Source organism: Anser brachyrhynchus, assembly GCF_964034855.1.
Source record: "Anser brachyrhynchus genome assembly, chromosome: 11".
Classification (NCBI taxonomy): domain Eukaryota; kingdom Metazoa; phylum Chordata; class Aves; order Anseriformes; family Anatidae; genus Anser; species Anser brachyrhynchus.
In genome coordinates this window covers 21,736,220-21,756,779 of record NC_137706.1, presented here as the reverse complement: position 1 = coordinate 21,756,779, position 20,560 = coordinate 21,736,220, and the positions used below count along the sequence as shown (strand labels likewise).

Below are 20,560 nucleotides of genomic sequence, written 5' to 3'. Positions count from 1 at the left end.
GAAAATACAGTATTTATAAGCATCCTCTGCCCCAACATAAAACTGCATTAAAAGTTAAGAGCATCTGACTTGGTGTTACAGTGACTTATTTCATCCATTATCATGACAGAGTTGAATCATATCACTCATCACTACAAGATGTACATCTTTAGCTGATAAGGTGTCTCTGGCAGTTTAAGTTTACACTTCTGTGCTTGCTTGCTGCTGTAAATCAAAGTAATAGCTTCCAGAACTGACAACCCCATACATTTTCCAAAGAGGAGACTTGATTCGCAAACACCATTCTCCATAGTCTGAATATTTTATGAAATTAAAATTGATTACACACTGAAAAAAAACATTTTGTTGGCTTTTCTCTACTCCACTTTTACCTTCTTACTAACTACATGGTTAGATTGGAGTTGTAGCTAAGAAATTTTAATAGCAAAGTAGTCACCAACTGGAAATTATTCGTATAGTTCCAATAATTAATATTTCTTTCTCTTTCAAATCCCATCTAATACTAATTTTGATGGAAACCAGCAATTTATTTGTCGATGTATACAGAATGAACTCGTACCTGTGCTCAGGTGACAGTTTCTGAAGAACAAGTTGCCTTGGCTCATTTAAGATTGCACTGCTTATAATATTACACTAATTACAACCATAACCGTTTTCTTCACTGGCTGACACACAAATAACCATGACGAGATAACCTGGATAAAGCTTCACAATACAGAATGAAACCTAACACACTGCCTCACAGTTTTTCATTAAATGACACTGCTGTGACCCAAGAAGTCTTACTGGACAAACAGCAAGAGCATAAGAAAACTCCTACTGGCAACAGTTAAAGAAAGTTGTCTTCCATTATTTAAATCTGCATGTAATCCAATGGATGAAAAAAAGTATTCATACCTGTAGTAATCTAGGTAAGTGTACAACATATACTGCAAATTATGTTCTAAACAGTGAAGGACAAAACGAGCGTGGAAGTCCAAACCACTTGCAGCACAGTATTTCGGAACAGGGTGAGGATTTTGCAGTACGCCCCCTAGGTAAACCAGTCTTTGGAGCAGAAGCTCAAAATCTTCCAACTCAGAAAGGACAAAAATGCCATTTCTTAAAGAGAGAGAGAGAGAGAGAGAGAGAGAGAGAGAAGAAAACATACATACACACTGATTAGTCCCTTTAAAAAGTTCTGGAGGCTATTTTCAAACTTACAAAACAGAACTTTCCTTCTAAGAAGTTACTTCACTACTGAAGCAAACATAACCTGACAAAATACCTCTGATAGTGTTTTAACAATATCTCAGTTACAATTCATTGCAGAGAATGAGACATAAGGAGCGAAATACTACATTCAGAATTTTTTTCTCTTGCAGTAAAATGGACAGCAGGTATATAATCTTTTTGAAAGATCAAAATGCTGGCAGAGGATTTCTGTTGCTCCCATGTTTCTTCCTGTTTTCAGAGTACTGAAAAGTGCAAGTACAAGACTAAAAATAAATTTACTAATGGATTTGTGCCGTTTTAAACAAGGGCACCAAACAATATAAAATGAATATGTATCAAAGGTTTTATTAATGTGTACTTCTATAACTATCTTATTTTGGCTTCACATAAGATAGAAAGCAAGTATAAGACGTTAAAGGCACATACCTAGCCAGCTTGTTTAATATATCATTTCTCATGTAGCCACTACACAACATATTTCGGTCAACAATGTCTGCAGTCAGAGTGGGCCAGTTAGCCTGTCCACACAACGTCTGGTTGGGCTCAGATTCTTCAATCCATGAACAAATATTAAGCCAGTCATGCTGGGCTGTCAAGTGCATCCAAAGAACCTCAGGATTACAGGTGGAAAGTTCTGTATTGAAAAAAAGCAAAATGATGAAACCAACGGAAAAAAGTATTTTAGCAAAATACTGACATTTTATACATTTATGTATTTTTAATGAACAGATATCTTCTTTTACAAGCACAACACTGAGATAAATATACTGTTGCACCTCATTAGAGCTTTATGTTGGAAAAGCTAAATAAAATACTATGGTATAATAAGCTTTGTAGACCATAGCAGAGTATGACATTTACAGCAACTGGCAATTCATCAGACAATTCCCTTTCAGATAATTCCAAATTTTTCTCTACAGGATACCTGTCATAACACAACAACACAGATCCCAACAGAATTTCAATTGTCAAAAAAGTAAGTGACCTACTGTGGTAGCACGCAGCTTTGGTTGTATCAATGCTACTCATACAATCGCAATACGCTACTTCAAAGACAGTCAGATTTTTAATTCAAAATTTCTTCTAAATCTCAATACCAGGATACTTGCCTTGGCATGCTTTTTTAGGTAGAAGAATCATTTCCTGAATGGGCTCATCCCACCACTGAGCCCAGTTAAACATCACTCTGACTTCCCTATTGTGAACCCGATGTCCTTCACAATTCAACAAGTCTAGAGCGGCTGTATGTCTGGAAAAGTCTTGCTCCTTCCTCCAATTCTTTAAACTGCAATGAAGTTTTCCATTAGTACATTTTCTAGTACTTAAAAAAAAAAAAAAAAAAACAGTATGCAATCTAACAAAGAGGAGATAATGAAAAGATGAAAGATGAGAATTAATGAATTTTACTATTTAATTTTTGATGACAGTGCTAAAAGTCATATCAGGACTTATTTAGCTAAAAGTTTGAGAACGCATAGGAGACCAACAGGCAAAGAATTAACACATTTTTCCAAAACTGACATAGCAAATAATATAGCAAATAATATGTAACATTTTCACAACTATTTAATTCTAAAATTATTTTTCTGGGTTATTTTGTTTGTAATATTATAGATATATAAAAATATAACAAACAATCCATCTGAACATGTTTTGCTTGATTAATATCTCCAGTAATATCCTTCATTATTAAAAAACTTGTACAGTAGTTGCGGTGAACTGGGGGTTGGCCTCTTCCGGCAGACAACTAACAATAGGACAAGAAGAAATGGCCTCAAGTTGTGCCACGAGAGGTTCAGGTTGGAAATGAGGAGACATTTCTTCTCAGAAAGAGTGGTGAGGCATTGGAATGGGTTGCCCAGGGAGGTGGAGGAGTCACTGTCCCTGGGGGTGTTTAAGGAAAGGTTGGACGTGGTGCCTGCGGACGTGGTTTAGTGGGTGACATTGGTGGTAGGGGGATGGTTGGGCCAGATGATCCTGGAGGGCTTTTCCAACCTTAATGATTCTACGACTACATACTTCATTTATGGTGATGACAGAAGATCATATTTGTTAGTGCAGTAAATCACATGTGATGTAGAAGCCAGTATATTTAAAATACTATTAACATTATTAATTACTAATTAAAACTGATAACCCACATTACCTGGAAAGAGACTGAATCTCTTTATTGTCTTGGAAGGACTCCGAGTAAAAGCTTTCAACCTGATGCACAAAGTCTATCATTTTCTTCTCTTTTTCAGAAAAATAATTTTCTTCTTGTAAAACTTTCACCTTTAATTCAAATTAAAGTATTACCTCCAATTATATATTTTCTCTACTTATAATATATCTAAGCTGCAAATGATCCTGCAAGTGTAGAGAGTTAGCCAGCTGTAGGAAAAAAATGCTAGCTTCACCGAGGTAAATATACTTTTACCCAAATTTCAAGAGAGACATGACTTCATACTGTGTGCAAAAAGATGAGCACTAGATCAGACCCAGAACAAAGAAATTACATTTTAGCCAATTTTTACTTTAACTGCAAATACAAAAGAACATAGACATTGACATGTGACATGTTTCAGCAACCACATTGCAAGGATGCAGGAACAGAAACAGTTCCCATTCTGAAAGTGTGTTCAATACAATGCTTTCTCTCAGCATAAGTAAGTATCAGTCTTTAGAGCTGAGAACATCAGCTAGACCAAAAAAAAAGCCTTTTCTACACTTACCAACAAATCTCGTACATGTTTATCAACTGTGTAGAAACATATCTTATGCAATTGCTGCTTCACATCAAAGCCCTAACAAAAAAGAAGATATTCATTGTATGCAAACTGTATGGATGCAGCTGTACATTGACAGAATAAACGCGTCAGCTTTCTTTCCAAAGCACACAACCTTTTACAAGCATGCTCGTGATATTCACTTCACCAGCTACTGAGATGTTGTAATCACCCGGTGATCTGTGTGATCTCTCTAGCATGTTTGCACAGAAGATTTGTACCTTTACCACCTACTCCTTTCAGGATCACCTTTACACTTCCCCGAGCATGACGTTAATCAATACGCTTTCATGAGTAACGCTCCCTCAGCATTCTGAATGTACATTAGTGATCAAAGCAGTACTTTAAAACACGGTAATTTTAATTGCATGAAAGGTATGTTAGATGGGGCTTTGAGCAACCTGGTCTAGGGGTAGGTGTCCCTGCCCATGGCAGGGGGGAGTTGGTATTAGATGGTCTCTAAGGTCCCTTCCAATTAAAACCATTCTATGATTCTATTCTATGATTTAATGTCATAGAATAATTACATCCACATGAAAGCTTAGCCCCCTGCCCGTACTCTTACCACTAATTTGTTTCATTAGTCATAAAGAAGTGTTTATCAGTATGCTTACTGAACACCTCTCACCATATTTCTTAAAAGTTCCGTGGCCTCTCTGGTATTGTTCTTCAGAAGACGGTCATAGACCAGATTCAAACCCGTCTGAATAAATTCCTGAAGACTTTGAGCAGGATGCTGATGCCTTCGGAAGAAGGTCTGGGCCTCTGGCATTTTGTTGCTTAAGATGGCCTCAGCAATGACTTCCTGAAAGGGAAGAAAAAAATCTGGAACAAACTAGTGCCATTAAACTTCAATGTTATCACCTCTGTGATTCCTGTGTTGAGTACTCAAAAACTGACTATTCATTCTTACCTCTGGTGTCAGTTTTTCCCACATTTGGCTTTCTTCTACTGCAGGCAGCTCTTCATCAAGATCACTTCCTACATCTGCAATGTTTATTTCTGTCCGAGGGTAATTTTTCATAAATGTCCTAAGTTCAATAACGTAATCAGTTAAAGTATCTGCAGCCTTCTGCAAGTATTCATCAGGTTCTGTCAAGAACATCCAAGATATCAGTTAAATGAAACTAACCATACAACATTTTTAGTGCTTATCACTGTTGAATGCATTCTCCTGACTTCACTAAATAAAACACACCTCAGAGAAAAGAGCACATCATCTCTATATTGCTATTTGACCTGTACGGGTACTGATACTGACTGTCACTATCCAGCTACACTCACAATCCTACCACTGCTCCAGAGAGGTCCTCCTGACTTCATTGATGGATGTGTTTGCCCTTCAGGGACAAGTAAATGACAACTACAATTTTTAACCAAATATTAGTCAGATAAGCCCCATTTAAAATGCAGGGACATTTTAACATAGCATATACCAGCTATTACTTGATTCTTACACCTTTTAGGCTGTAGTTCAAAGAGCAACATTTCAGCAACAGTGCCACCTTAAGCAGCCATGCACTCCTACAAACAGCCTGCACCCCCATCAGACACCCGTTCTTTTTCCTGTACCAGCCCTCGGGTTATACTGGGATGTATGACTGTTGCCACACAGTAAATCAAGCTGGAGGTGCTCCTGACAAGAAATACCCTGGTAGGCTATTTTTCAGCTGAACTCGTTTCTTAAACTAGTCTGCTCCATTCCACATCCAAAGAAATATTTGTGCCAGCGTATTTCAGGTGGTGGCTCTGAGAAAAGGATGAGCAGCGGAAGGCTACAGTCAAGCCATTTAACCGCACTGCCATCAAGTATCCAGCATCATCTTAGTCTGATTTTGCCATTCTTACACATCCTGACGTCCCAATATGATCCAGCTGACTGTACCCTGCCTGATGTGACAGCCTGATCATAGTTGTTCACGCTTATACTGTATTCATACTAATTTCTCAGGCTTTCCCTTAAATAATACTTTTCACTTAACTCTAGTGCAAGCCTTTTTTTGTTAATTCTAAGTAAATTTAGGCTTCTAATTCAAAATTTGAGTTCTTATTTATCTAAACAATCACATATTACATTACTATGCAAGATTCAAAATGAGTAATCTTACCCTCTGTGTGGACAAAAATTTCTTCAAGCTGCTTGCTAAGGAAAGTCAACGTGAGGTTTAGCAGCTGCTCAGAAAAGTGTTTACTCTGAGGCTCCATATCATTTTCTCTGATTGCTGAGCCAAGTAAGTTTAAAGCTGGCTTCAGCTCTTCCAAATCTGCAACATTTACATAAAAAGTTACATCTGCATTCTATCATGAGTGATCACATAAAATATAAATTAGAATAAAGGTATGCTACTAAAATCTTCTAAAGCGTGTCAAACAACTTCTGTAACATGCTTTGCTTTCACATCAAAATGCTTAGAACAAGTCATTGCTAGAACTCAATCAAAAAGCCACATTTTATACACCAATTCTCTCTCGTTTTCCAGAAGTAAAGCTGCTGCGATATAGCAACATCCCAACATACAAAAGAATAGGCAATTTGATGTAGTTTTACAAATGCAAAACCATAAACTGAAAGGCAATTCAATCTCAACCTCAGTGTATTGAAGTATTAAAGTATGTTACTCACTTTTCAGAAAAGACTGAGACGCACTATCAGTAGACTGTTCAGGTCCAGAGCAGGGTGCAGAAAGATTAAAAAGACTTTCTTTGCTTTTTAAAAACAAGTCTACTGTGTCTAGTTGACGATTTTCCAAACCAGCCTAGGCAGACACACAGTAGCACCGTTATGCATGTATTCTAAAAATATACGGTACACTTATTGCTAGCACTTTTACTTCATATGCAGTAACAAAGTATGCATGCAGAAGAAAAGAAGAAATTTAAACTACATGTGCAACACCTGTAACCCGGAGTAACAAGATGACCTGCTGAGTACCTGCCATGCTCTTTTAATTAGTTTTACAGAAACTCTGCCCCAGTATCTTTGGAGATAAAACGTTAGTTAAGCAATTTATTAGAGTTTGATGGGGGATACAAAAAAGCGTGAGAATCAGGACTTTGAATAAGCTTACAGCAACTGAAAACTGCTGTGAACCTTCCCCCCTTCTCCATCAGTTCACTTTCTATCACACCCTTCAAACAAATTAAAAGAACCCTACCAAACATCTCCATCTAAGCTCCCTCCCTCCAAACACGATTGAACATACACTGACAATGTACAGAATTACAGTGTGGACAGATTGTTGCAGAGTCCCAGACTTCTGGATTGCTAGTGTTTTTTAAAGATGGTTTCTCTCAAAAGAAGAAATTATAGCTGTAGGACATGAATCGGACTTACCTCTAGCGCATGTATTGGAATTGAACATCGTCCCCATCCATTGAGATGACAAACAGAATCTACGACTCCAGCACTGCCATAGATCATCAATCTATTCAAAAACTCTTCTTGAGTTAAACCAAACAGAATTAAGGAAAGACCATGCTCTAAATAAAAGAATCAAATCGTAATTAGAAACACATAAGCAAGTTGCTACATAGCAAATAAAAACACAAAGTTGTAGTGGCTCCATTTGGATTTCACCTCAGCAAGAACACATTAATAATTAGCCAACAGCAGCCAGACAGGCAGGAAAGAAGAAGACTACAAACAATAAGCCTCTTTATCCAAAGCCTGTAGCAGAACAATTACATAAAAAAAGCCCTTCACCTGTCAGAAGTAGACATAACGGCACGTCTTCGTTACAATCCACATAAACAGTATCTTTGCTGAAGTGGTAATAAGTCACATCTTGTGACTCGAAATCCCAGAGAGCAAGAGTCAATCTTTCATCATTTGTTAATATTACAAACAGTGCTTTAGCTCCAGTTACAGATTTACACTCCAGTTTCACCACTTCTTGTGGTACTTCTACACAGATTTGTTTCCAGTGCTGCCTTGAATCACTGAGATTTGTACCACTGCTTTGTAAGGGTTTGGAAGGGATGCACCAAACAGCCTTTGGAACAACAGCCAGCACCTTCTCAGGAGTTTCATAGATTAAGGGATCATGATCTTCAAGATGGGTAAAATACTGATACCACGGTAAATTCGTGTCATACGCCAAATTTGGAGAACGTGGTCTTCTTTTCCTGATTGTATTGCGTAGTGAGGATAAGTGTGCCTTCCAGGACCTGGGATGAAGAAAGAAGTTATCCATAACACCACATATTATGGAAGGAACAATGCAGATAAATCAACTTTTAACATTTCCTCAGTCAAACAATATGCTTTTTGGTTTACACATTAGCATTTTCATTATGTACCTGTCCACACGGAAAGACGATGACATAAGCTCCATACTGTAGTCAGAACTAGAAAGGTCATCCTCATCAAGACCTTCAGGTGGCTTCACTGGAAGACTTTCAGAATCTCTTTTACAGATCAAATGCCCAGGGAACTGTCTGAAAAGAAATCATTATTAGAATTAATTTTTACCTCCATGATAGATTATTTATTTTTTTCCCATCATATTTAACTCCATCAGGAGTAAAATCAGAAAAAATGGGAGCTATCAGAGAAGCAGTTTTCTCTCTGATTAACAGTATCTACATAAATGTATCTAGGTAAGCCATCAAAACCTGATGCTATTTCCTCTGAGATAGACAATGCCTTTAAATTACAACCTTGTCCTAATTTATCAAGCAAAATCAGTAAGGCTGTATCAGAAAAGTTTAACAATCCTATATGCTCCGCAGTACTTCTAAAAGGTGTTGTCAACCTCCACTGGCAGTAACTGAGAGCACATATCCCTGTCTTCCTAGAAAAAAACAAAATCCAGTATAAAACATTTCTACTTCTTTAAGTGACGGGGCATAAAGTAGAGCAAATATTAATGGGCAATCTTTAAACAAATGTGAAATTTCTGCTCTACCCTATAGCCAGTACTTGGAATAAAAAGCTGACAGCATCTCAGCTGTTACAGGACTAAGATTAGGCACTTTTTAATGTTAGTTGCACTTAACTTTCATATAGCAATTCTACTGCAAACATACCTGAAGTACTTGTTCAGATCCACAGAAATGGCACTGTTGGAAGAATTGACGATCACAGCAACACTGAGATCATATGATACTTTCACTGCAGTGAGTGGCGATGTGATGGCTGAACTCCTGTTCTCATCCTGCACACCTCCCTGGCAGAGTGCTACGTCAATGTTTGCTAGATTTGCACCATCAAAAGAATCAAATATGTCTTTAAAAGGTGTCAAAGAAAATGCCAGGATTCAGATAGTCCAACAAACAAGAAATTACACAGAAGAGGAAGACAGTGAATTGCTGTTAATTTTCTAGCCCAAGTCAATCTTGGCACAGCAAAACACTCAGAACTGCTTGTTTTACAACAGCATTTTAAACCCAGCTAGACTATTTCTAAAGCATCTAATTAAGAAAAGAAAGCTTAGGGACAGTAAACTTAAGCACGTTTTACACAGATCTACATACCAAAAGTGCTGAAAACCAACACTCCAGTGTGGAACAAATTTCCACTATTATGCTGAGAACCTAGACTTGACCCATGACTCAGACATTTTTTATGAAATGACCAGCACTTCGCTACACAACCCCTCTGCTGAAAGCACCTTCAAAAAAAGAAGACTGTTAAAAGAAACTTGTGTGTAATCCTGACAGAAAACTGACCTTGTTCTTCCAGATCATTTACACCGCAAGCTAGCGTCTACTGCAAAGGATACAAATCCAGCCAGAACTGTCTAAAAAAAACAGAATTCCCCTGCAGAAGTTTATATCTGTTATTCTTTCCAAAACTTGTGGTGGCAAATCAAGGGTAATGCAGTCACATGTCTCTAATGATGAATCTTCTCCAGGAAAGGTAAGATGCACAACAATAAAGTTATTGAGCAGAAGTAGGCATCTGTTGTCTTTAAAAGACAGTATCCTCAAGGACAATATTGAAGAAAGACCTGTAAATTTAAAGATATCTTAGGATTATGGCAATCTGGTACTTTTGACTGTAAAGGTATCTCAACGAAATCACACCTCAAATACATTGCCTCAGCTGCTACTTTGATAAAAGTTGTGATTTGGGGCTTGTTTTTGTTTAAATCTCATATTTTGTCAGGAGTGTTAATTGTAGAACAGTGTCCAACAGTACAAGCTTTTTAAATGGACACTACTTTGAAGAATGCAAAAAAATCAGAAAACCATTTTTTCAGTCAGCACTGAAAGCTACCATCTTTGGAAATAAAGGTATTTTAGCAATGGAAACTTTTAAATAATATGTAAAACATCAAAGCCCTAGGTCCTGCAAAGACTGCACTGTGACTGTACACTACATTTGCCAATCACGGAGCACAAGGTTCAACACATAATTAGTCTTTGCAAGATCAGCGAAGAGCCCCATCTGTTCTAATATGACAGTGAAAATTTGAGATAGCACAGCTGCATGAACATACTCATTTTTGACTTTGTGTCATCCAAATGTCTTACCCTCAACAGGTTAATTCCTTTTAACAATATCACCTTTAATTATAGAAATGTCAGTTATTTTTCAAGTTCATGAATACTGCTTCTGATCACGCTAAATCAGTGCAAAAATATTTCACACTTCCCTTGTGTTCTATTTGTTTCACCTAATGAAGCAGAATTGGACCTGTAACAATTACAAATATGGAATACACGTTGAGATTTACTCACTAATATTTTTAACTTCGAGGAGCTTTTTAAGCGTATCTTCCTTACAACTGTGCAGGGAAATCGGGTTATATTTTCCATCTTCTACAGTGAATTCATAGACAAACAGTTCGTGATTTTTACTAAGAGCCAGTATTTTTGTCTTGTCTGTTTGTAGATCATAATCTTCTGTATTCTCCCACATGAAGCTGAAGATACAATATTCAGTGTGTTTATTGACCTTACTTTCCACATTTCATACACTGAACAGTTCTGGAAGCATGCTAATGATGCACAGTTTAATTTTAATCTTCTGAAGTAAAGATTCTGCCGTTGCCCCTTCCCGCACCATAACATGTTTGTTCCCTAAAGGAGACTGCAATGCAAGACAGTGCTTGAGGAATCCCTGCTTCTCTTCTAAAGAGAACAGATTCCTCTGTCTTTGTGTTTCTTTTCTTTAGTCACCCATGCCACGTTACACTCTGCTTTAGGACTTCTTTTAGAAGGAGGAGCAGCATTGTTAGGGAGAAGAGACCCTAACACCCGTTTTGCCCCCCTGCTGCTTGGGCTGACAAACTCTCCAGGTGCCTGTCTCCACCCGTACGTGCTCTCACATGGGAGCAGGCAACGAGGAAACAGCTACAGGGCCGCAGAGGGTGGGCGCAGAGGGTGGGCCAGAGCACCGCACAGGCGTTGCCATCGCTCAGCGCCGCGCTTGCTGGGCCCCGCCGCGTGCCCGTGGGGTTGCCTCAGCACTGGAAGCCACCACAGCAGCCTGAAGACGTCTTGTGACCGCCCCATGTCACGCGCGAGCGCTCGCCCCGGCCACCAGGCAAGGAAGTCAAGCCCTCGGTTCTACACCCGCAAATCTACGAGGCCGGGCAACCTCCCTCCCCACCTTTTATTTTTTAAATCTTTGTAATCACGGAATCACCTAGGTTGGAAGAGACCTCCAAGATCACCGAGTCCAACCTCTGACCTCGCACTAACAAGTCCCCCACTAAACCACATCACTAAGCTCTACATCTAAACGCCCTTTAAAGACCTCCAGGGCTGGTGACTCAACCACTTCCCCGGGCAGCCCACCCCAATGCCCAGCAGCCCTTTCAGAAATACCGCTCAGCGCCCCGAGGCACAGGGACTGAAACAGAGCGGAGGGCATTTCAGGGCAGGGTTTTGAACCCCCCCCCCCCCTCGCTCTCCTACGGCTTTCGGGCCCCCCCCCGGGGCCGGCCCTCCCCCTGCCCGCCCCTCACTTACTCAGCCCAGGCTCCCGGGAGGGCGCAGCCCCGGGCCCGGCCGCCCCCGCCCGGCGCCAGGGCCTCCAGGTGGATGCCGCCGGGGGCCAGGAGGGCGCCCAGGACGTCCTGGCCCCTGCTCAGCCGCACCCGGGCCGCGTCCCGCGGGGAGCCCCACGCCTGCCCCGAGCGGGGCGCCAGCAGCACCCGCAGCTCCCGCCCGCCGCCCGCCGCCATCCTCCCGCGGCCGCGGCCCCTCCTCAGGGGGCGCCGCCCGCCGCCATCTTGCGGGGCTGCCCCCCTTCCGGTCAGCTGAGAGCGGTGCCCCGCGCCGCGACTACAACTCCCAGCAGGCACCGCTGCCCGGCGCCGCCTGAGGGGCGGTGGGGGGAGCCGCGTTGCGCGCTGGGAGCTGTAGTCTCCGTCAGTTAGCGCCGGCTGCGGCGGGCGGGTGAGACCGAGATTATTGTTAAATATGTTAAATATATATTATTAAATAGCTCGCTATTTCCACGGGCAGCGGAATACGTGCCACCAAACGCTGCTCCCAGCCTCCACAGCTGCCAAAACCTGGGAACCAAGGGCACGGCGCGCAACATCCCCCTCACGGTTCCTTCAGGGGACGGGTGGCCACGCCCCGTGGGCGGAGCACGAGCGGAAGCCCCGCCCCCCATCGGGGGGGCGTGTCCCAGATAGCGACGCCCCGCCCCCGGAGCTCCCCCCCGGGGCTGGCGGACGGTGGCCGCGCGGGGCCGCTCCGCGCTGCCCATGGCGCCGCGGGACCATGTCGCTGGTGCTGGGGCTGCTGGCGCAGGCGCTGGGCAGGGCGCTGCGGTACTCCGCGCCGCCTAGGGCCGGCCATGCGCCCCGGGGCCGGGCCATGGAGCAGGACAAGGCGCTCGAGGTCTACGGTGACTGCCGGGGAGCGGCGGGGGGTGGGGGGACGGGACCGGGAGGGGCTGGGGCCTGTGAGGGGCCTGGGGGGGGTCGTGGGGGGCCGTGAGGGTCTGTGAGGGCTTGGGGGATGCCTGGGGGGGGGCCTGGGGGGGTCTGGGGGGTTGGCGCGAGGGGCCTGGGGGCGATCTGTGAGGGGCCGTCAGGGGTCTGTGGGGGGGTCTGTGAGGGGCCGTGAGAGGCCTGTGAGGGCCTGGGGGGGGGCGTGAGGGGCCTGTGGAGGTCTGGGGGGGGCCGTGAGGGGCCTGTGGGGGGCCTGTGAAGGTCTATGGGGGGCCTAGGAGGGTTCTGGGGGGTCCTGTGGGAGGCTGTGAGGGGCCTTGGGGTGGTCTGTGAGGGGCCTGTGAGGGTCTGGGGGGGCCGTGGTCCCGGGCCCTTGTCAGGGTGCAGGAGGCGTGGGGGATCCCCCTGTGGGGGAGAGAGAAGGGCTGTGGGGCAGGCCGGGCGCGGCTCCATGGGTGCCCGCAGCCCTGTGAGGGGCCGGGGCCTGCCCCGGGCACCTCCTCGCTGTCCCCGGGCTGCCTGGGGACGGGTGGGCGCCGCGACCTGGGTGGGGTGCGTGGGGTGGTCCCGGAGCCAGGGGTGCGCTGAGGGACCCGGCCCTGCGTGGGCTCGGCCGGCGGGGCGGTAACGGAACCGCTGCTCCCGGCTGTGGGAAGGGAACGGGGCAGCTGCGGGCCTGCCTGGCCGAGCGCTGCGGGAGTTACCGCCGTGTTTCATCACCTGGCGTTAGCAGGGACTGGGCGCACCTGGAAGGGCCGGTAATTCCAGAAAGGGCTGCGGGGGAGTCCGGCGAAACGGGGATTTCGGTTCCCGAGCGACTGGCTTCTTGGTGGTCAGTCCGTGAGATACGGAGAGGTTTCACCTCTGGAAACGCTCCCCGTAGGATCCTGCAGTATTCCAAGCGCTGTGCTCGAAGGCACTGCTGTTGTGTAGGCAGTTAGAGGCAGCGTGAGGATTTTATGCAATGCTGTACACAGAAAAGACTTTAAAAAAAACAAAAGAGGAAACGTCAAACTCAACTTTGAAACTTGAGTGATGTTTAAATAGAGGTACGTGAAAACACCAGCAGTTCTAGTGACTTAGGTTATGAACCTTAAGCACGTAAGTAGTCCCGCTGATTTCAGTTCATCCATATCCTTATGCTTGTGCACGATCTTTGCAGAACTAAAACATCTTAATGTAAAATTTCAGTTTAAAAGACAGGCATCCGTGAAGTACTGTTCAACAAAATCTGCTCTAGTGTTCCTCCTGCTGCTTGGCAAAGTAACTGATAATGCTCTTGTATAAGTCAGACTTTCACACAGAAGGAGAATGCAATTTAAAGATAGAGGGAAGAATGTATCAGAAATTACAAGGAAATGTCAATGTGAAGATAATTCTGTTCTACGTGTGTACGAAGTAATTCCTTGTTTGGCTAGGCTTCTGTGGCTGACTAAGGCTAATTCTGTTCCATCGTGTGGTGAAACTTCCATAAGCTAATCCAGAACACATTACCTCTGTGAAAAGCAACTCGGTTATTTTCTGTACAGGTTTATTAAACCTAGTTGATCCCCACATTTTACAAGCTAAGGAGATGGCCACTGATACAGATAAATATGGATTAGTGCATTATTTCTGTACTGGCTTTCCTTAAGATGGCTTCAAAATCTTATCTGTGAGGCCCTGGCTGGGGAGTGGAGGGGGAGAAGATGGGAAGGAAAATTGACCTGTCTTGGTAAAAGGTTCGGTTTGCTTGCCTTACAGGTTTTTCAAAGTCTAGCTGAAATATTGCATCTCTGCTTATCTTTTGGGTAGGCTAATTTTAAGTCACCTGTAGTTCTGAAGGTAATATTTATCCTTTAATAGGCATGATCTGATTCCTATTTATTAAAATGGGATTGTAAAAACAGTAACAAGTTTAGAACCAGAGTGTGAAAAGTATGTGCACAGTGAACAAGAAATGCCTTAACGTGCCCTGAAGCAACTCATGAGATAACACATCGCCGATAGTTACAGCTCTGCCTTTTCTGAACGGGATCAATATCAACAGTGCTGGGAAGACTGCTTCTAATAAAAAGTATCTTGTATTAAATTTAGAAAAGCAACTTTATTGTTGGTGGGTTGTCTCCTGCTTTAGATATAATCCGTACTATCCGGGACCCGGAGAAACCTAATACTTTAGAAGAACTGGAAGTGGTAACGGAAAGCTGCGTTGAAGTAAATGAGATCGGTGAAGATGAGTATCTGGTTATCATCAGGTTTACACCAACAGTACCTCATTGCTCTTTGGCGACTCTCATTGGTAAGATATTCGTTTCATTAAATCTGTAACAATGAATGTAGAGTTAATTTTAGGTTTTCTGAATAACATATTACTTGGTTTAAAGGCAGTATTGCTTTGCCAGGAGTTTGGCTAGGAGGGTTCTCAAGATGAAATTCCCATACAAACAAACAAGAAATAGAAGGAATGTGGAGTCATTCAAGGTCTTGTTTTTTTTTTCAAGTTAGGGAGACTCTTCAAAGAGTGGCTCTCAAAAATCTACTCAGAAGTGGTACAGACTTCTTTCTTTATATTCTCCAAATTATATTCTCCCTTCCCTTTTGGGTTGTTCCCTGTGCCTGTGCATGTAAAAAAAAATAAATTATGTGCAATCAAAAAAAAAGTTACGAACCGTTAGGAATTTGAAAGCAGTTACACTGAATGAGAATCTACACTCGCTTATTTTGCTTTTTTTCTTATTTGTGAAGAGATCACATCTACTCCCTGAAATAACTTCTTTAAATGTACCAAGATCAGCAAATCTTACCATTGTATATCAATGCTAAGATTTCACAGTCTGTTTTAAAATTTAAAAGAAAATAAACCTTTGATTTAACTGCGGTTATGTATTTGTGCTGAGATAGACCTTGCTGCTTTATGTAGAAATTGAAGTGTAGATAGTAAGCGTTAGCATGCCGAACGCTAATAATTTATAGTTTGGCCCTGTTAGGAGTGTCAGTGGGTTAACGCTGAGACCTGAGGATCGATTACGTACGTGTCATCTTAAACTCGGCGTTAATCATGTCCTCGGCACCTAATGTCGGCCAGGTCTTTGTTCATCAGAGATTGTGCAATCCTTCAGCGCTGTGTGACCTTTGAAGCACAGTTCCTCGTTCTGGTACGGGAAAGGGTTATGGCAGCTGTTTGAAATAGTTGGTTAGTGTGGGTAAGAACGTAGGCAGTAAACAGCTTCTTTATTTTATTTCCTTCTCCAAACTTCCTCAGCTGCACAGATTGCTCTAAGCTGGTGTTTCTTTTGGGGTGCATTTGCTACTGCTGTTACGGCTGGCTCAGCCTGAGGACAAACTGGGGCTGCAGTTTGGCTGCGTTTGTCCACGTGTAGCTCACCGCGAAGTCAGATCTTGTGAGCAAACTGCAGCTGGCTAGTGGTCGTGCTCTAGAAATGCACCTCAAACCTTGAATTTGACAAGAAATTCTCTTGTTTTCTTCAAACAGGCCTTTGCTTAAGAATAAAACTTCAGAGATGTTTGCCTTTTAGACATAAGGTAAGCTATCTGTTCTGGAACTTGCTTTAAACTACCTGAATGAATGTATGCCAACTTCTCTTTAAAAAAGGGAATGCTGCTGGATCAAGTAATTTGCAAACTGTGATAGAGGATGTTTTTTTTCCTAAAAGCTTGTCATTTGCCTCTGTAAGGTCGAGGTACTGTCAGTGCAGTACCTGAAAGGATCTCTGAATAACTGTGGTTGTTCCTTTCCTTTACAAAATACAGTTTGTCACTGACCTTCTGAAATACACCGCATTTCAAGGGCTTTTCTGGCCAGCTGACATTCAGGTGGAGGAGAGGGTGTTTTCAAAGCCAATATTACAATGAATCTAAGTCAGGCTCTTGCCTTGGGGGAAAATGAATTTAGCCTTCTGTGATATTTCTACATATCGAAGCATCGTAAAAATAAAATGTTAGTAGTTGCTAAATCTCCTGTACCGTTTGGGATACCTGATAGCTGTCTCCAGTGGACCCTATGTGAGCGAGCCCTGAAAGCAAGGTAACTACTGTCAGTTAGAAATCAGTTCAGGGGAGTTCTACCAGGCATCGTCTGTGAAGGAAAAACTTCAGAATAGGTTTATTAGGGTTCAGAAGGACTGCAGAATTCAGAACTGGAGCTGGGCTGAGGAAATCTCTTCTTTATGACCTGCTGTAGGAACTGTTGTATAGATGATATATGGGCCTGACCCTGGTCATTATACCGCCTTGAAAGGCCAGCCCTGGCTGTGCTGCCAGAATGTAAGTGTGTGTGGAGGAAAAGGGGGTTAATATAACCGTAGAGAAAGCTATTTAGGTTTTAGCAGGATCTAAGAGCAGACCTTTAGTGACAAACATGAAATCTTTATAGACCTTTATAAACTTGCCCAAAATAATATAAAGTATAAATTCTTTAGCTTAGAATTTATGGTGTTGATTATTATTTATTTTTTTTTAGTTGCTAGCTTCATCATTCCAGTTAAATGGTGTAAAGCAAGACTTGCGTTTCTAGATAATTAGGTAGATGGTGATTTGTTACGCTGGACACATGATAACAAGTAAGTTTAGCTTCAGTGAGATAAGATAAAAGGCATTGGACTTGTTTACTTGCTTTTCCTTTAGTACATCAGTTGTGGTTTGACGTGGTTTTTTTTTTCCTCCTAGGCCTGTTAAATTAAATTCATGAAGGTGATTTGTGTCTATTTAGTTTTTAGTCATATAGTTTAGTCATACAGTTCATTCTCACTGAGCAAAATTTTCATGTCTTTTCAAGAGTTTTTAGCTTGTGAAAGTGACACTTGCAATTCTAGTGGCTTTCAGACAAATTGTCCCTGAATTGTGACCAGCAGAGAACTTGGTAGAAAGGTAGAGCCAATTCTCTCTTATGTTTCCAGTAGCCTAACTGCAATTACATTTTCACATGAACCATTAATATTAGAGAGGAATGAATGCCTCCACAATTTTGAAGAAGTAGTATTGGTGCCTCTTTGAAAAGTGGTGGAGATTGTCTTCTGATTATATGGTAATGAAGCCTAAGATCAGTTATTGTCACTGATGCCCTTCCATTGTGAATATTTTTAAAGGTACGGATTACATGCATTGTGTGTGTATGGTACAATTTTTTTCTTCCAGTAATGAATATATTTCACTATTAAAGTATGAATCTAACATTAATAATCTCCCTTCTAGCTGGAAATCTACATATCTGAAGGTACACATTCCACTGAAGAAGACAGTAAGTACAGCTTATAAATGAGAGCAGCTTTAGACTGTTCTTCAAGAAGTGCTTTTCTTCCCCTACATTACTATCCTTTTCAGAAACAAATGCTTTCTTAAAGCTTTAAAATGAAACATGTAATTGAGGCTATTTCAAAATCTATATTGGTATTGCAAATATATGCTTCTTGTTGCTTTAAAACAAACAAAAAACAGTTTCTTGCAGGTGTTGAGTTGTGCTTATAACAAAATAAGTTGCTACTGTGCTGCTGGATTATTAACATGAACTTCCTGACTGATTGATCTTGCTATCTTAAAATCATGATAACAAAAATATGTTTCTCCGTCAGTGTTTAAAATAAAACTTGTAGGACACTGAAATTCTTTCAAAGCTTTAGTCAATTACTGTCTTAAATGACTGTTAAAGCCTTCCTTAGGGCAATGTCCCTGGCTTTTTTTATTGTTAAGCACTGGAAACCTTTGTACGGGGGAAAATCAGTTCTTTTGATTAAATGGGCTAGAAATTGAACCTGGAGAGCTTGGATTCCTCATTTGTCACAAGCTTCGCGCTTGCAATCAGCACACCTTATATTCTTTATTATAACAAGAAAAGTTAAAAAAAAAAAAAAAAAAACTTGGTTTCTGTTGGATGTTTTTTTTTTTTGTGACTGAGCTTTCATTTGCTTTTGTTCCCAATTTCCTGTTAATGTCCTCTCCTTTTGCTCTTTGCTTTTGAGCACCCTCATGTTTTTCCTGTTTTGTGACCCCTCTATTATGTCTGGCCTGCCTTTTTTTTCTAGGCTATATACCTTAAATGTCTGCCTGTACAGTACTTTATCAGCTATTGTGCAAATTTCAATTTTGGTTATTATGCAAATTTCAATCCTCTGCCTAAATAGCAGTTTGCAGTGAAAGTTGCTGCAATGTGCTGTTACTGTACACAGCATTTTCTCCTCCTCTGAGCTGGCCATTAACTAGGTTTGGAGAAACTTCACTGCAATATGGTGGCTTACATTTGTCATGTTACTGATACGGTACACATTATACAGTACCACTGAAAACTGTTTCTGACTTTACTTTTCGTCTGATGTTTTGCAGTCAACAAGCAAATCAACGATAAAGAGAGAGTAGCAGCTGCGATGGAGAATCCAAACTTGCGAGAAATTGTGGAGCAGTGTGTTACAGAGCCTGACTAGTAGCTATAATACCCACAGAGTTATCATTTTGATACATTTCTTAAAATATCTTTGTTTAAAAAAAAAAAAAGAAAATAATCAAGGCCTTGAGTTTAATACTTGAGTTCTTTTTATCTTCCATATGTTTTTTTAAAAGAAATTGTTTATAAGATAGATTTAAATTATGACGAATTAGTCTGTGAAATAAAGTGAAGTGTATAGTGTTAAGAGTTTGTAATACCCGGTGTCCAGAGAAATATTTTATCTGATTAAAAAATGAAACAGCACCGTATGTCCTGCCTTCTGATAGACATTGTGATATAAATTCAGTTTTGCAGGTTAAATTTCTATATTGTTTCAATCACTGAACCATAAAAATAAAACAGATTCTTATACTGAAATGTTGCTTTCTGAGTTCAGAAACATTTTTCTTTTTTTTCTTTAAGCCTAGGTTTGATTTCTGTTAGAGAAATAAACATGTCATTCAACTACATCGTTGCTGATGAACACATTAAAATTGAAATGAATTCAGAAAAAGAATTTGGAAACAAGCGATTGGACTGCAGCAAGGTAGATCTTTACTAGGATGCTATTCCTGCTAAATATTTCGTTTTCCCTGTAAATACACGTTTCTGATTCTGGAAGCTTTGCTTTACAATTATCTTGAAGGCAAAGTTTTCCTATGGGCAATGTGTTGCCAGTTTGATCCTGCTCTTCCTTACAACTGAACGGCAGCATGGAAAGTGAGAGAATCCCACAGCCAGTGGTTGCCACTGTCCTGTTTCTTTCTGCTGCTCCCTCACTAATCTTATCTGGGGCGTCTGTAACGTTGCCAGCTGTCATATGTTTTCTCTCTGAAGACGTTCCCTAGGGCTAGGTTCCTACTGCAGCTGTGGATTCGACCATGCAATTTACTTTGCCTGAAGAATTAAGCAGGTATTTCTCACTCAGCTGTCCTCGCAATGGAAGTGACCTTCAGTATCTGCTGTACAGCCACAGGAGGGCCTCAGTGGTGGGCATGTCTGTGGTAAGAGAGGCTACTGCCATCCCCGCGTGCCCCATAGCACCTGACAAGCTATTCCAGTATCTCAGGGGATGTTACCTGGTCTATGCATAACAGTTATCCCCTGCAGTGGTTTGTATGAGATGCAGGGAGCCGTTCCTCACTGAAACAGTGATTACTCTAGTGAGTTTGTATTTGGTTAAACACTGAAAAAATCCCTGGAGTTCCATGCAAACATCTGTTGAGATTTCAGGGATTTGTAACCATTTTAATAGTAAGCCCCATAAAGCTTTCCTGAAGGCAAGAAATGATTGAATGGGTTCC

At 41.8% G+C, this 20,560-nt stretch overlaps 2 protein-coding genes across 2 annotated transcripts in view; one reads left to right on the top strand and one right to left on the bottom strand.

The window, feature by feature from the left end:
• Positions 1–12,367, bottom strand: part of SPG11 (SPG11 vesicle trafficking associated, spatacsin) — a 35,607-nt gene extending 23,240 nt beyond the window's left edge. The window contains exons 1-16 of the mRNA XM_080551564.1: positions 11,904–12,367; positions 10,668–10,852; positions 9,707–9,934; positions 9,012–9,210; positions 8,283–8,420; positions 7,687–8,150; positions 7,318–7,463; positions 6,607–6,739; positions 6,092–6,247; positions 4,897–5,075; positions 4,612–4,788; positions 3,930–4,001; positions 3,362–3,489; positions 2,325–2,500; positions 1,642–1,849; positions 898–1,101 (exon numbers count right to left, since the gene is read on the bottom strand). Coding sequence (XP_080407690.1) covers positions 898–1,101; positions 1,642–1,849; positions 2,325–2,500; positions 3,362–3,489; positions 3,930–4,001; positions 4,612–4,788; positions 4,897–5,075; positions 6,092–6,247; positions 6,607–6,739; positions 7,318–7,463; positions 7,687–8,150; positions 8,283–8,420; positions 9,012–9,210; positions 9,707–9,934; positions 10,668–10,852; positions 11,904–12,118 — 3,008 coding nt within the window. The 5' untranslated portion in view covers positions 12,119–12,367. The remainder of the gene's footprint in view (positions 1–897; positions 1,102–1,641; positions 1,850–2,324; positions 2,501–3,361; positions 3,490–3,929; positions 4,002–4,611; positions 4,789–4,896; positions 5,076–6,091; positions 6,248–6,606; positions 6,740–7,317; positions 7,464–7,686; positions 8,151–8,282; positions 8,421–9,011; positions 9,211–9,706; positions 9,935–10,667; positions 10,853–11,903) is intronic.
• Positions 12,368–12,583: 216 nt separating this feature from the next.
• On the top strand, positions 12,584–19,634 carry CIAO2A (cytosolic iron-sulfur assembly component 2A). Its single transcript, XM_080551617.1, has 5 exons — positions 12,584–12,792; positions 14,955–15,119; positions 16,314–16,363; positions 18,032–18,077; positions 19,157–19,634. Exons 1-5 carry the CDS (start codon positions 12,666–12,668, stop codon positions 19,252–19,254), a joined length of 486 nt encoding a protein of 161 aa, XP_080407743.1. The 5' UTR covers positions 12,584–12,665; the 3' UTR covers positions 19,255–19,634.
• The last annotated feature ends 926 nt before the right edge of the window (positions 19,635–20,560 follow it).

Bases quoted from the DNA above. Each gene is read 5' to 3' on its own strand.
- CIAO2A (XM_080551617.1), top strand. From the start codon at position 12,666: ATGTCGCTGGTGCTGGGGCTGCTGGCGCAGGCGCTGGGCAGGGCGCTG. The intron at 12,793-14,954 runs GTGACTGCCGGG...CTCCTGCTTTAG, and splicing joins CAAGGCGCTCGAGGTCTACG to ATATAATCCGTACTATCCGG. The intron at 18,078-19,156 runs GTAAGTACAGCT...GATGTTTTGCAG, and splicing joins ACATTCCACTGAAGAAGACA to TCAACAAGCAAATCAACGAT.